Consider the following 17,271-nt stretch of genomic DNA (forward strand, 5'->3'; position numbering starts at 1 on the left):
TACATGCATTGCAAATCCTGCAATCGTCCGAAATCTACACTACAGTTTACAGCCCGGATTTTTTTATTTCAATGTGCGGTTTTGATTGGACTATGCCTAGACTCATTAGTCCAGCCAAAATGTAACTCCATAATACCAGCCTACTTCGGCAAGGGTAAAACTGGACTTTTATAGTCAGGTAACTCTCTTGCCTCTGGAAGATGGACGTTTCCACACAGGGATCGAAAGAAAAAGGACGAATGCATAGAGTGAGATAGGATAAGTCTTAAAAATTTGTATTGTCTAGTGATGGTTTGTACAGTTAATAAAACCATGTAAACAGTCATAATAATATGTACGTCATTGATCAATAGAGAGATATTAGTGGCAGACATGTTCACTACATGCAGTGACTATACTCGACTTGTCAAAAATATATCCATCATAAAACCATGGACTACCATATATTAGAGAGAGACACAAACAAAGAATTAAATAAATTAATTCAACAACATGTAAATGGACTAAAACTGATCACACTAAAATATCACACTAAAAATATATGTCACATTAATCTTTCTAAAAAAATGTACACCAAATTCACACTTTTATAACCTCAACATTTTTTTTGTCAACTTTTAGATATATTTTTGTTGATTTTATTTATTACTTTGTATAATATATTTAAAGATTTGATTAACACATCTTTATTTTGCTCTTTGACTTGTTCGATGTGGACCCATTGTCGAAGTGTGTGTCTGAGAATTTTATTTTCAATAACATTGCGGGTTATAGATCCAGTGAATAATCTTTTCATCTATCGATAAAAAAATAATAAATTGAAATAAAATACGTATTTCAGACATTGTGAAATGTGACAGATTTAATAAATGAAGCAAATAATATTTTGACATCAGTCACTTTCATCGATAAATTAAGTGTGCCATAGGTGCACGGAGGTAAGGAATTCACCGTGCCATTACAGTTTTTAGGTGTGCCCTTGGCACGATGGCACTAATAATTTCGAACCCTGATACAAATTTAATTGTGTACACAAAAGTTTCCTTTCTATATTTAATTTTTTTAAATATTTTTTTAGTAATTAGGGCTGAAAGGCTTGAAGACCTTTATTATTATTATTATTATTATTATTATTATTCCGCCAATTTTTCTACCAGAGCTAGCAAAGTAACCACTGGCTCGATTCTGTTGACATTTTGAATGTGTATGTAGACAGTTGAGTTCTAGGTACAAACAAAATTCCAAGGCTGTAGGCCCAAAGACCAAGGTAACTGAAAAACAAGTAATTTTTGAAGCTATACTTTGCCCTATTGCTTCGCAACTGCTTGTCCGATTACTTTCAAAGTTTGGATGTGTCTGCTGCTTTGGTTGCTTGACATTTTTGGTCATTGGTCATTGGTCACGTGGTTTGGCAGCCATATTGGATTCAAGGTTTTCACATGTTTTTTGGGGTATATGTCTTCAAATCTGAACCCGTTGCATGAAATGATTTCAAACTTTCTGAGAATTGTCTCCATACATAATACATCAAACCCTGTTAGCTGATTATGGATATCTTTTTTAGATGCGACCACAATGGATTTTGATTTTGATCATTTTTTTCACCAAAATTTTACTTTAAAGATCATATCTTGTAAGGTTGTTGACAGAAACTATTGCAAGTTTACATGAAGTTAGTGTGCCATATGCATACTATTGTTTGTTCTTGTCTTGGTGGCATGCTAAAAGTAACACTGCTTGGTGGTAATATTTGATTAATATTTGGGACACTCAAATTTTATAGTGGCGATGTCCGGTGACTATTTTTTTATGGAGTTGGTACAAGCAAACCCTTTGAGGATTCGAACATATTCGAGGTCGAAATTGGGTTTAGAATGGATTTGGATACCCCGGCACACGACAATTTTGTAGCAGCGATACCCTGCAAGTGGTGCCTACATTTGACGGATTTGGTACAAGGAAACCCTTTGAGGATTCAAACATTGACGTTTGTTCGCAGTGTGCCTTAGAGCTTGCCATCGCACCCTTTTTCTCAATGCTTTTGAGGTTTGTGTTGAGTAGTATACTGGTTTGGGGGGACTCAGGATTCCTAAAAAAATATAGATAGGTTCATCCTGCATGTTTTGTGAATAAAATATCAGAGATCTTTCCTGCAGAATCAGACAAGGAATTCAAGTATGCAAGACTGTGAACTGAATATGTGAATTTATGTATACCAAAATTGGGAGCACCTGTAGAATACAATACCACAACTTCTTGTGAGGACGATCTCTGCCGTAGGCCACGTGTCTCGAAGACGAGCAAACAGTTTTTGTTAGAATCCTTCGGACGCAAACTCGCTCAAAAGCTCACCAACTGAGCTACGTCCACACTGTGAAACTAAGTGCAAATTTATCTAGTCATGCCTACGGAACTGAATGAAAAGGGTCGAACACTTACAAAGGTTACGGGTAGGTTACTTTAGTCTACGGTCACTTACTAGTAATCCCGATGCCATTTGCCATTTCCGTAATCTACAAGATACCGTGTGGCGAGGAATGAGCCAATATGGCGAGAACTGAACTGGCTCTTGGCGTCAGGAGTCAGACGTCTGAATGACATGGGATTTAATAATTCGTCAGGTGATTTTTGTGACAGAAAAGTGTGGTAAGGAACACGGTAAGGATAATGTGGATAATTGTAAGGAACGAGGGAGGCATAAGCATGACTAGTGACGACACAAGGGTGAGTTTGCTTTTGAATCAGTACTGAATAAATGAAGCTGGTGAAAGTGCCTTGCTTGAATGTTCCATTTTCCAAAAGCCAAAATATTCGACACTGAACAATTTCATCCTTTTTTTCTCTCGACGTTTTTGTGGGAAGAATATTAGGAACAGCTATAAAGTAAATAATAGCCACTAAATGGGTACCTAACCCTAACCCTTCAATAATAGCCACTTAACAGGTACCTTAAACCCTAATGATCGTAAAGGGGTGACTGATCATAAAGGGGATCGCAGGGTGATATAGAGTTTGGGGTAACCTTCCCTAACACCGGCGACATTTGGATGTGTTCAGCCCCAAAATAATATTATCTAATAAACTGCATTGCTGTGCATACTAATGAAAATGAATGAATCGAAAATATAATACTTGTATTAATTCCCATTTATCATCATTTTAGCCACTTGAATTACGAAAAACTTACTATAAAATGCACCACGCAGGCTATATTTAGTGACAAATATTCAAAACTCTCAACATCGTTGGGTGTATTCAATGACATTGCGTGTAGAGACGATAGATCACTGGGAGGAGCTTATTCACACCCGATGACCCCTGACGTCACAGGCTATTTTTTCGCTGGTGTGACTGGCAACTAAATACTACAAATTACGTCATAAGGTATTGTCACGTGTTTGAAAAGTTTGTGGTACTGTATTCTAAAGGTAGGCCCAAAATTGTGCCAAACATATAACCTTAGCATGTAATCTGATCAATGTGCATGGTCCTCTGTAATTGTTGTATGAGTGAAGTCATGGATTATATACAACAATGGACTATTGAAGATCTGGGTCAGAATAGGTCTTCAGCAACCCATGCTTGCCATAAAAGGCGACAAATGGGACTGGGTGGTCAGGCCAGCTGCCTTGGTTGATGCATGTCATCCTATCCTAGTTGTGAAGATCGATGATCATGATGTCAATCACTGGATTGTCTGGTTCAGACTCAATTATTTACAGACCACCATCATATAGTGGGAATATTGCTGAGTATGGTGTTAAACAAACAAACAATATATGTAATAACGACTGCAAAATTTATTTTCGTAACCATGTTCGATGAGTTTGTGTTGATCTCTCTCATAGACAGATGGCTCAAAATGAAAGAAACACAAAACGGCATGTCCAGTCTGTTTCCCTTTTTCCTCCTTGCTGACATCACTTTATCCATTTTTTTCTCATCGCTATATCGGCTTTTGGTTAAGAGATTTCAAGAAATGACACTTTGTACTTTTGTTTGATGAACTAGTAGACCCCCAAGCCCACACAATACCCAATTTTGCATCTACAATACGCCAAGAATAACACATAATTGTCCCCGTGCTGATCCGGGTTAGAATTGGCCGTATGACTAACGGGATCAGGTGGTCAGGCTTGCTGACTTGGTTCATGCATGTCATCGTATCCCAACTGTGTGGATCGATGCTCATGATATCAATCACTGGATTGTCAGGTCCAGGCTTGATTATGTACAGACCACTGTCATATAGCTGGAATATTGCTGAGTGCGGGTTAAACAACAAACAAACAGAACTTCATTGGCATCTTGACAAATGCACTGCAAACGAAGTTTGTAGCAAATGTTCACATTTATTTCACTTACTTCACAATAATGTTGTTTCAGGAGACGGTGCTTGCTGGTCATATTTGTTTACATTTCAGAGAGTTTAATGGTGTAACTTTGAAGTATATTTAACAAAGTTTCTGACAAATCTGATAACCAATAAAGTCATGTATAACTAGGCTGCCATACATATCTATGTTATTAAATTATGGAGGAATAAATATGCTAATTACATGAAGAGAAAATTTCATTTCAGAAAGTGATAAGTCCTCGGCTGATTATTCATTTCATGTTCAATCCTTCAGGCACCTGTTCGAAGTATCTGAGTTTTCTTTACAGTTTAAATAAATAAATTCTTTAGTTGATTACGAGACAAGGTAATTTGCCTATCTGGGGCAAAGGCCCTGGCACGTAACCATGAAAAGGGTGGCTAATCTGGGAGCCTGCCAGACAGATCGGAAGGTATCAGTTGCATGTATGCATACTGACTTAATCAGAAAACTTACTCATAGTATTCCGTAATTGTAAACTTCCTGTTCTTTGTTTTTACTTGCAGGACAATGCAGCGTTAGAAATTGGCACTGGTCCTGTAGTCCTTGTCAAACTGACCAATAGTTAAGGTATCATAAGAACTGGTAGAAATTTCTCATTTTTAAGGGTTTTGCTATTACCGTTAATTATCATGGTAAGGACTAGTGGACTTTCTAGCGCTACAATGGAGGTGTATTTTGAAATTAATGATAAGTGCTGTTTTGCAGGAAAATATTCTCTCATGTGGGAGAGTGGGAGATTTCACCAAATTATGTGAGACTTACGCAAAATGCAGGAGGGTCGACAGGTCTGGGTATGAAAGATGACAATAACTCACCTGTGCTCCAGTTCGTAGAGGTTGGGTAAGTGTGGGTGAGATGTATCCGCTGGAGGCATTCTGGGAATCATGCTTCTTGTAGCTGAGGAGGGAGTACTGTTGCGGTACCTGGCAAAAAATACCATTGTAAATATGTGACAGATGATCCAGTAATGTATCGCCATAATTTACAATGATGTTTTAATTATTTCTTAATATTCTGAATGCTGAGCTGCCAACCAATTTTCACTCCCATGTGTATTTATTCTGTCTTGAAAGAGACAGTACTTGAAATAATTTCTGAGCATGTCAAATGCCTGATTCAATTCTCAAACCAAAACAATAGAGCTCCACACAGTGAAACCAACTACGGAAGCGCTGTGCGGAGTAAAATGGCTTCAGTTTTGTTTTTTAAAAGAGGAAAAAAAAAGAGAAAGCTTGTGTGTTTCGCTTATGGATGAGTTGCAAAATACTAATTGCCAGCTTGATCAGATCAGAAGTCAGTGTTGATGAAAGCCTTTGTTACAATATAAATATGTGACAGTGGTATGAAGGCTATCAATCTCCTACCCAGGGTTCCTTGCAGCCAGGCTTGTACCTCTGTCACATCGTAACATCTTATACAGTCCATTCATGTGGTTTTCATCTGTTTCATTTTGGATCAGTCTTCTCATTTAGATGATCATGAAATGTTTAATCAACTTTCATTGAGAAAATATCCTAATACGCGACAAACTATTTCCTTTTGTATATGTATCCTCCACATCCTGTCATCGAAGCCTTGAAGGTAAAGCTAGTAATACGGTCACTTTGATGTGTAAAGCTATATTGTCATGCACCTCAATGTCGCAGTTATAGTAGTAGATCTAAATAATTATGCAAAACAATATGTACAGAGCAATGAAAGGCTTGCATTAGGCCCGTCTGTTCTTATTTCAGAATAAGCGTGTTTGTTTACAAACAATAGAAAAGTCTTTTCACATGATCAGTCTACACCGGCGGTGTGGTCACTGGAGCAAAAATGGAATAAGACTAGCAAGAGACGAGTAAGTTTACAAACAAAGGTTCAGAACGGTCGACGTACTGTTCCTTTAAAGTTGTTTTTTTTGTACAAAGACTTTTCAAGATGTACCTGGATTTTATTTTATATTGGACAGTTTGTTGGTCAAACCTTTTATTTTCCAAGCAATGTAAGATGTGCTTTTGCCTGTTGACTCGCTATAACAGCCCAGGTCACCCCGTTATTGCCCTGAGGCTGAGTTAACCTTGGACCTTGAAGGCAGCACCCTGGTCCACAGATGACAATGTTCCACTTGAGTCCCGATCTGCAACTGGAGCAGACACCTGATGCTCATCACCTTCCAGAGCAGTAGGTGGCATGACCTCAATAACGAGCCTGCCATTCTTATAATAGCCCTCTATTAGCCCTTCTCTTACCTGAGCAAAGTCAGTTTCTCATGCTGTCGCTTATTACGAATAATTACAAGAAACCAAGCAAAAGCAATGAAACATGTGAAAATAGCAAAAAGTACCCTATATTTCCAATCAGACTTTGTTTGAATCTTTTGCAATAAGGGGCGTTATGTACAATATAAACCCTCAATGTAAAAAAAAAATTACATAAGGAGTAATTGTTACATTAAGGGTTGTAACAAACCTATTCAACCACGACTTGTAACCAATCTGGGAGAGGTCTCCAAGTCAATTAGCTCTACAAGACAAACCCCCAAAGACATAAGGCGGATTTGCTTGGCATCTCATGTTACGCTTTGTTGAAGCTTTGCCAAAGCTATTAATCCCACCGCAGGATTGAAGTATGCTAAGACAAGATGAGGTAACAATCAACAACATCAATAAGAGGATCTTCAAACCAAAACTGAGACATCATGTGCTCAAGGCAGAGGTGAGCAGGTAAGGGTTTGGAACACCACTGAAACGTCCACGCCTTACGGCGACTTCATAGTGGAAGAATATTGTCTCTACAGATGAGTTTTTTGCCTCTCCATTGAGGTCTCAATCTGGGAACATGAAAGTACATTAATAAACAACAGAGTGGCTCTCCATTATTTATTCATGCTGTACACAATTCAGGAGACCACTGAGGTAACTACCTGTGAGATGGGGATAAACAACCTCTTCCGGGATCGTCAAAGTATCGATGACACCTGCAGGTAGATGCGTAAAGCTCTGACTGGACATAGTGAGATGTCCTCACGATCCTTGAGGAGTAGGATAGAGGCCAAAAACGGGATGAATAGTCTGCTGGGTTGACCCAGAAGTTGGTTCTTCGCGATGAAGTCCCATTAAGACCAAATTGCACTTTGCCATGGCTGTGCTTCTTGAATCAAATCCTGTTGACATCCAAGGCGTGTATCTCGCTGACCCTCACAGCAGTAGCCAAAGCAAGAAGGAAGACTATTTTGAGAGTGATCTGATCGAAGTCTTTAGTTTCCAGAGGTTCGTATTCTGCTGACGTCAAGTGTCGAAGAATAATGTTCAAATCCCACTTAGGTGGATGAAATCTGGATGACTGGTCAGCGAGTTTATAAGAGCTGAGAAGAGCTTGGAGTTTGGCAACTACAGAAATCGTCACGTCTGTTGTAGTAGTGATGACCAAGTTAAGAGCTGCTTGATATGTAGATAACATTGAGCCCTTAAGCTTCCTGGCAGAACGAAGATGCTGACGATATTCTGCAACTTGCTGTGGAGTAGCAGTAGTAGGAGAGGGGATAGACCTGCCACGGCAGTATCCCTAGAAGGCTTTCCATTTATGGTCATACAAAGCTTTGGTCGAAGTACGATCAGTAATGGTCGTCGCTACTCAGCTTGTGTACCCTTTTGCTACAAATGACTTCTGGAGATGAACCTGACGCATAGATGTGTGATGTCCAGGAAAGGATGAAGAAGGCTCGAGTGAGTTTGAAGGAGAAGGACACTTCAAAAAGGAAGCAGATGATGACTTCCCTTTGCAAGGTCTACCAATGAGTCAACCAACTGCGAGCTGGCCAGTTAGGTGTGATCAAAATCATATGTATTTGAGTTGTGGCAACAACCTTCTGAATCACCCATGGTAGTACATGTAGCTGTTATTGGAAAGGCTTAAGTGTAGAGATTCTCCCAAGATATGTCCAGAGCATTATACTCCCATGGCTCTTGATCCGGAATTGGAGAGATGAATCTGGGAGTCGTGTGTTGAACCTGGTTGCGAATAGGTTGATCTCTGGGTGATGGTAGAGGTGGCAAATCCCCTCGCAGATAATCGGATGTAGATGCCATTCTGTTGAGGGTGGACAACCTGGATGGGACAAGGGAGTCTGCTATGATGTTGCTGACCCACTGAATGTGTCAAGCTCTAGCAGGATGCCCAACGCATCGATCAACCGAAAGAAGTCATCAGGGCAAGCAGGGAGGCTGACTTGGTGGATCCAATCTTGTTGATGTACCAAACGTCTGAGGTGTTGTCAGACTGGATCATGACTCCTTACGACCGAAGAACTTCCGCCCAATGAGGGAGATCACTTGAATGACCGCCTTGAATTCGAGATTGTCGATGTGGAGGGTCGTTTCCATTGCGGTCCTGATGTCTGACGATACTGAAGGTGCCATTGTTGATCTGAAGATAAGGTCCCAGAAAAAGCTGAAATGGACGTAGTTGTAGACGACCTCTCTGGGAAGGAGCTTGTGCCGACATGAAAAGATCAGATAACTGCTGCCATTGTCGAAGATGTAAAGACTGTCTAAGTGCTAATGGCACGAGTCGTTGTATCTTCTTACACCTGTCCGGAGGAAAGAAAATCTTCCTGAGATCAGTGTAAAAAAGAGCTCCGATGAATCGCAGTTGTCGAGAGGGTGTGGTCTCCGACTTTTCTGTGTTGACTAGCCAACCGAGATGATGAAGTAATCTCTGCGCGAAGGCGAGATGCTTGACTAGAACTTTCCGGTGGGTATGAGCCTGGATGCAGTCGTCTATAAATGACTTGAAGATGATCTCTCTGACGTGAAACTTCTTGATGGGCTTTATGAGGCGGGCAAAATGCCATGGTGCCGAAGAAATTCCAAACAGGAGCACCTATCACTGGTAGTGACGACCTTGGAAAATACACCCGAGGTAATGGCGATGCTGTCGATGGAAGGGTATGTGAAGGTAGACGTCTTGTAGATCCAGGCTGACCATGTTGTCCCCTTGTCGAACGATGGTGCAAAGGAGCGCGACAGACAACTTGCGAAAATGAGCTGGCTTTTCTACGTACCATGTGTTAAACAGCTTCATGTTGAAAATCATCTTCTTCGTCCTCTACCACGAAAAGAACCTGATTTATATGTTGGGAGGGGTTGAATTGGGGACGTCTACGGTCCTGCCTCCTGAATCCTGTTATGGAATAGGTTGGGAGATGACCACAGCAATAGACCGATCCAGTCTGTCAATCAAAACTAGCGCATGCGTGAGTTTTATCCAATCAGAAGACCGGGCATGCTTTGCGGATTTGTCAGACTTTATTCCGTGGTCAAACGATGCCTGAGAAGAGACATGCTTTGTGCTATTTTCACTCGCGATATCCATTACAAATTGCTGGGATTAGATGTATACCCTTACCCAAACCCACAGGGTTGGGAGAAAAATGTTTGAGGCTGTTTGAGGTGTGCGGTAGGCCTCAACATCAGTTGATGTCGCCACCATCTTCCACGGTACCCATGTCTGCTCAAAGGTGAGAATTTGCACAAATTTTCGCACTTTTGCACATATGCATATTCAATACGAGTAAATGACAACATGTAGCAAGTTAAGATTTTACGCATGTTATAAACAAGGATAATGCTTGTAACTACAAAATCATTTTTGAATTATGTATTTTGGCAACATCGGGCATTGAGTCAGCAGGCCATGTTGCTGAAATGTGACACGCATGACGGCCGTGACACTCTGTAAACAAATATGACAGTGATCTGTTTTCGATTAGTACAGATAGAATTGAAGTACAATCTGGTGGAAATTGTTGTCCTCTCTCTTAGATGTTATTTATTTTGTTACAGATTTGAAGATATGATTTTAGTTAAATCACAACAATCGCAATGAGCCTATATATCTATAAATACATGTTTTGCAAATTACTCGAATATATTATTTCAAATTACTCTAGCAGTAATAATTCTTGAATTATTATTAGGGCTCCAAGCCGAAAGGCTGTAGAGCCCTATTGTAATCGTTCGATTTATTAGGGCTCCCTGCCATCCTGGCAAGAGCCCTATTGTAATTGTTCGATTTATTATTATTATTATTATTTATTATTATTATTATTATTATTATTATTATTATTCCGCCGATTTTTGTTCCAATCCTACCTCCAAAACTACTGCTCAGAATCTCTTCAAAATTTCCACAAAGATAGCTTAGGTCCTGAAGCAGATACCACAAAAATCCCAAGACTCTAGACTCAAAGACTAAGGGCAGATAACTCAAAACAACTTTAAAAATCGCGATTTCAACAGCTAATATCTCCGCCACGAAAGCTCCAAAGACATCCAAAATTCTTGAACTGGTGCGCAATCAGATGGCCAACAAATTCTCTACACATCCAATGTAGCGAAATTGCTTCGTTTGGCCTCCAGATCGGATTAAGTGTTTTTGCACTGTTTTTTACCAGATATCTCAGTACTTGACTCCCAAAATGTCCTCAGCTCAAACTACCAGCTCAAAAGCTTCCAAACTCTCCACACTTTGGCTCCAAGTACCATACTAACAACTTCAAAGAAAAAATTCTGAGATATGTCTTCAATGGCCGCCATATTGACTGCAACTTCCGGCTGAAAGTTATTTTCAAACTTTTTATAGGACATCTTTAGCAAGCTCTAGCATTGGAAACTTATCAGGTAAGGCACTTGAACAACTTCTGATGAGTCTTGCTTTGGTTGCTGAACAAGATCTGTTCTTGCTCTTATGTCAAAAGTCACGTGATGTGGCGGCCATATTGGATTTTGATAGCTTCTAATATTTTTACTTTGCAAACTACGTAGCTGCTAAAGTTCTTGATAGAAAGTGCTACAAATGACCACAATGCACCAGCATCAGACGCTGAACATTTCATGTTCTTAGCTGTTTGTCAAAAGTTGCGTCATTTAGCGTCCATATTGGATTAAAGACCGTGAAAATGCCAAAAATGATAAAAACGGCACAAAACAGCATATATCTCCGCCAAAATTGCTCCAATAGCTACCATATTTTGCATGTGACACCGTCATGAGATACCGATCATTTTCGATCGGGCCGTCAAAATGGATATTTCCAGCCGTTTGTCCGCCATCTTGGATTTAAGTTTTTCTTCGTCAGGTTGCCATGGAAACCAAACTTGACAACGAAATGAATTGATATTCACAGCACTATTAGATACAGACCATGGGAAGATGTCTGCAAAGTTTCAGCTTTGTAAGTTAGATAGTTCGTGAGAAAATGACAAAACAGAGTTTTGGTGGACAGACGCGCGGACGGACGGCGGACATGCATATCATCAAAATTTACCTATACATATGCTAGAACTGGTCGGGGTAATGCATAATTACCAACCACTTCCACCATACATGCAATAACAGTCGCGTGAGAGCTCGCCAAAAAAAGTACATTTTCGTTTTACGGACCACCTAAATGACCTTGACCCCGTGACCTTGGTGACCTTGAATTTTTTTAAATGGTTTTAGTCCAGCTACCCGATCCCAGGGTCAAAAGTGCCAAAATCGCAAAAATAAGGATTTCTTATTAGGGCTCCCTGCCATCCTGGCAAGAGCCCTATTGTAATTGTTCGATTTATTATTATTATTATTATTTATTATTATTATTATTATTATTATTATTATTATTCCGCCGATTTTTGTTCCAATCCTACCTCCAAAACTACTGCTCAGAATCTCTTCAAAATTTCCACAAAGATAGCTTAGGTCCTGAAGCAGATACCACAAAAATCCCAAGACTCTAGACTCAAAGACTAAGGGCAGATAACTCAAAACAACTTTAAAAATCGCGATTTCAACAGCTAATATCTCCGCCACGAAAGCTCCAAAGACATCCAAAATTCTTGAACTGGTGCGCAATCAGATGGCCAACAAATTCTCTACACATCCAATGTAGCGAAATTGCTTCGTTTGGCCTCCAGATCGGATTAAGTGTTTTTGCACTGTTTTTTACCAGATATCTCAGTACTTGACTCCCAAAATGTCCTCAGCTCAAACTACCAGCTCAAAAGCTTCCAAACTCTCCACACTTTGGCTCCAAGTACCATACTAACAACTTCGCAAAAAATATACGTATGTGATATGTTGACCTGATAGCCCTTTTCCTGACCATTCCAGAACACCAAACCGTTTGTCTGTAGCTTAATGGACAACGGAGCTACAGCTTTTTAAAAATGGCACTCTTTGGCCCAGGTCCATAAACTTGCCAAATAGCACAACTCTAAATACCCGTAGCTGAACTCTAAATACCCGTAACTCCGAAAGTACTCGTCCGATTTCGACCAGATTTTGTATATGTATATTGAGTGGGGATGTCTGCTACCACGACCAATTGTAGCGACATAGGAAATAAGACGACGGGGAGAGAAATGATGCATAATTTATGTATAACAACATCTTTCAGCATCTTGCTCCTAACCAGATGATTCTATAACTGGCAGACTAGGCAATCTTTAGTATTTACATGTGCCATTCGATATTGAAATGCAGTCAAAAATCACAAATCCTACATACATCAAACTCTTATTTCACATGTCATTTAGTGGGGGTGACATGAGTATTTTACGAACTCTTCAAACATTTTTTAAAGTAAAAGACACTGAAAGAAGCAGCAGTAACATGACAAATAAGTCCCGTTCACTGCACTTCAATCGACAGCAATACTCGTGCATACGATTCCGTTCTCTTAGCGCTATACGCTACATTATTGTCGGTATAGGTTTATTTATATAACAAACTACAGTCTGTAGTACGTGAGCTTTGTGTATAGTTTTAGGCTATTGACCACAGAAATCAGTTATCAGGGTCAAATGAGATACAGTGTTAAAACAGCTGATGGACAACGCAAGTAGAAACGGACTATAGAAATACATTTACGTTTGCGCTCGTACGTTCAACGGTTCTGTATAGAAACTTGGAGTAAATATCAACATCGCATGTTTTGTTATGTGAAAGCTCATATCTGCATCAATTGGCGCGAATTCACAATACACATTGTCAACAGACTTAAGCAAAGAACTGCGCATACATGTGTATTGGCCTCACAGCGTGCCAGCGTACCTCAGTCCCATGCGGCTGGGTCGGTCGGTCGGTTGCATATTGGAACGTGATCCACGTGCACGGGAATGGTATGGTGAGACAGCTATAGCCGGGTCGTCCGAGAGCCGCGTGTGGGGTGCTTCAGTCAAAACATGACCTACATCCCGCCCGAAGTGTTGCCTCCTTCATAAATGCTGTTCAGACTGTGGGATTTACGGTAGGTTTGTGATTGAAAGTTTGATATCGCTGAACTCTCCGATTAATGTACTATCTTTTAAACGTACTTGTCATAATTTTCTTACTACAACAGACAGGTTCACTTCATGTTTCGACGGTAGCGATTTCTATAGTCTGTTTCATTATGGATTTTCTTCACGCTGTTTTCAGTAGTCTCTGCTAGCAGAAAGCACGCATTTTGTACGTTTGTGATTTAATATCGCTGAACTCTCCGTTTAATTTACTGGTACTTGTCATAATTGTATTACCGCAACTTCCAAGTACAGTAACCGACGGGTTATATGTTAACTTCATGTTTCGATAGCAGCGATTTCTATAGTCTGTTTCATTATGGATTTTCTTCACGCTGTTTTCAGTAGTCTTTGCCAGCAGAAAGCACGCATTTTGTACGTTTGTGATTGAAAGTTTAATATCGCTGAACTCTCCGTTTAATTTACTGGTACTTGTCTTAATTGTATTACCACAATTTCAAATAATAACAGACCATTTATATGTTCACTTCGTTTCAATAGTAGCGACTTCTATAGTCTGTTTCTGTATAGATTCTCTTCATGCTGTATGTAATACATTCTGCCAGCGAAAAGTGCACAGTTTCCCGTACTTGCACGGTAGATCCATCCTGTTGCTCCCTGTCTAAAAGAATCGTTGTACAACATGTTGTTGTTTTTTATATAAAATGCCTTGTCTTTCCTTCGAACGGATTTCCGCACTATCAAACTACCCCTTTATGATCTGAACCTGTTCATTATTAATAATTCCATTTTTCTGAAAGATCCCAGATATAATGCCGACTTTAAGGAGTATTATTTACCAATAGCATTATGGATTAGAAACCAGTCCCGTTCTCAACCTACTTAAGTGCATTGATCTCCATTGTGTTTACAGCTAATCTTCTTTTAAACTTTGATCACAAACGCTTGGAAGGCTTGGGGTTTTCTTAGCTGATTGGTTGAATTGCTTCAACAATGACATGACAAGAGGTGACCGACATGTGTTGTTACTGTTAGAGAATGTCCCAAGCCATCTCATCCCTGAGCACGAGTCAAATTACAAGATCCATTTCCTGCATATTACAATAACAAGTCACCAACACCTCTGCGTGCTGGTACCTTCCATACTTAACAGGTACAGGGCCAAAATGGGAATTTTTTTCTTGGTCAAAACGGACCGGTGAAATTTCCTATTGATAATCCAGATCAGCTTATACTCGTACACAGTATAGCACATATCCTTCCGCATATCCGAATGTTTTTATATAACAACAGGAGAAAATGCCTTAACAGTAATAAATTAGTTTTATTAAGAACTCAGTTTCAATGGTTTTTAGTACTCTGTATAACCAAAGTGCAATTTTACAAAAGTACTTCTATGAATAGAACAGGATCCGCTTCTACAACTCCTAACCAGCGGGAGCCCGACATCGCTGCTTGCAGCTATATTTATTATTTATTATTATTATTATTATTATTTATTATTCCGCCGTTTTTTGTTCCAGAGATTGCAGTTTAACCACTGGCTCGATTTTGTTCAAATTTTTTGTGTGTGTGCAAGTTGTTAGGTACCAGATACCACAAAAATTCCAAGGCCGTAGGCCCTATGGCCAAGGGCAGATAACTGAAAAACAAGTATTTTTTGACGATATATTTCGCCTTATTGCTCCGCAACCGCTCGTCCGATTACTTTCAAACTTTACACATGTCTGCTGCTTTGGGTGCTTAACATTTTCTGTTCTTTGATCTGGGTCATTGGTCACGTGGTTTGGCAGCCATATTGGATTCAAAGTTTTTACAGGGTTTTGGGGGTACCTGTCTTCAAATCCTATCTCCTCTGAATCCAATACATGAAATGCATCCAAACTTTCTGAGTACTGTCTCCATACATATCACATCAAACTCTGTTAGCCGATTTTGGATATCTTTTTTAGTTGCTGCCATATTGGATTCAAGGTTTTCACAGGGTTTTTTGGGTACCTGTCTTCAAATACTATCTCCTCTGAATCCACTGCATGAAATGCTTTCAAACTTTCTGAGAATTGTCTCCACACATAACACACCAAACTCTGTTAGCCGTTTTTGGATATCTGTCTTAGTGACGGCTCTGTTTGATTTTGATTTTGATGATTTCTTTCACCGAATTTTTCCTTTATATAAAGATCACATCTTGTAAGGTTCTCCACAGAAACTATTGAAAGTTTACATGAAGTTAGTCGGGCACATGTATCTCATCTTTTGTTCTTGGCTGCATGCTAAATGTAACACCGCTTGGTGGTAATATGGACAAAATACCGAATACATCGCTCAGAAAACCTAGGGTTATTTCCCTTTGACCGTCAAGTGTCTTTTGCAGTATGTATGCTGCCCTTGAAGATCAGGGTTAGAATTGGTCTTCAGCAACTCATGCTTGTCTTAAGAGGCGATTATCGGGATTCGAACATTGTCTGGGTGGTAAATGGGTTAAGAACACTCTGGTTAACTCTGGCACACACCAATTTCGTAGTGGTGATGTCCTGCAAATGGTGACTATCTTTTGATGCAGTTGGTACAAGCAAACCCTTTGAGGATTCGAACATGAGGATTCGAGGTCGGAAATGGGTTAAGAACACACTGGGACATATGTGGGGATGTCTCACAAACGGTTCCTTACGTTTGACGGCGTTGGTACAGGCAAACCTTATGCGGATTCGAACATGGTCGAAGTCAAACATGGGTTAAGAACACACTGGGACACATGTGGTGATGTCTGACAAGCGGTTCATTACATTTGACGGCGTTGGTACAGGCAAACCATTTGAGGATTCGAACATGGTCGAAGTCAAACATGGGTTAAGAACACACTGGGACACACGTGGTGATGTCTGACAAGCGGTTCACTACATTTGACGGCGTTGGTACAGGCAAACCATTTGAGGATTCGAACATGGACGAGGTCGAAACAGGTTTAGCACTTTACCTCAGCAATACCAAATAAACCCGGGGCCCTGACGAACTCAGAACGCTCATCCATTTGACTGGAGCTCAACTGACAAAGAAGTTACAGTCTGGTTCAGAGTCACCAAGCCGAAAAGCTGAAGAGTCCCAGTGCTATTGTTCGATTTAATATTATTATTATTCCGCCGATTTTTGTACCAGAGCTAGCATAGTAACCACTGCCTCGATTCCATTGAAATTTTGTATGTGTATCCAGATACTTACGTACCAGATACCACACAAATTCCAAGGCCGTAGGCCCAAAGACCATGGGCAGATAACTGAAAAATAAGCAATTTTAAAAGCTATATTTTGCCCTATTGCTCCGCAACCGCTTGTCCAATTACTTTCAAACTTTAGATGTGTCTGCTGCTTTGGGTGCTTGCCATTTGATGTCCTTTGACTTTGGTCATTGGTCACGTGGTTTGGCAGCCATATTGGATTCAAGGTTTTCACAGGGTTTTTTGTGTACCTGTCTTCAAATCCTATCTCCTCTGAATCCACAGTCTGAATTGCATCCAAACTTTCTGAGAATTGTCTCCATACATTATACATTAAACTCTGTTAGCCGTTTTTGGATATCTTTCTTAGTCATCGCCCTATTGGATTTTGATTTTGATGATTTTTTTTCACCGA

The 17,271-nt window shown here is 39.9% G+C and overlaps 1 protein-coding gene across 3 annotated transcripts in view; it reads right to left on the reverse strand.

Moving 5' to 3' along the window:
• Positions 1 to 17,271, reverse strand: part of LOC124118005 (cilia- and flagella-associated protein 221-like) — a 244,435-nt gene that overhangs the window by 83,286 nt on the left and 143,878 nt on the right. For all 3 annotated transcript variants that reach the window (XM_046480041.2, XM_046480039.2, XM_046480040.2), the window contains one exon: positions 5,195 to 5,302. In XM_046480041.2, coding sequence (XP_046335997.1) covers positions 5,195 to 5,302 — 108 coding nt within the window. The remainder of the gene's footprint in view (positions 1 to 5,194; positions 5,303 to 17,271) is intronic.

This window comes from Haliotis rufescens, unplaced genomic scaffold (genome assembly GCF_023055435.1).
Source record: "Haliotis rufescens isolate VD_foot unplaced genomic scaffold, xgHalRufe1.0.p SCAF_10, whole genome shotgun sequence".
Lineage (NCBI taxonomy): Eukaryota > Metazoa > Mollusca > Gastropoda > Lepetellida > Haliotidae > Haliotis > Haliotis rufescens.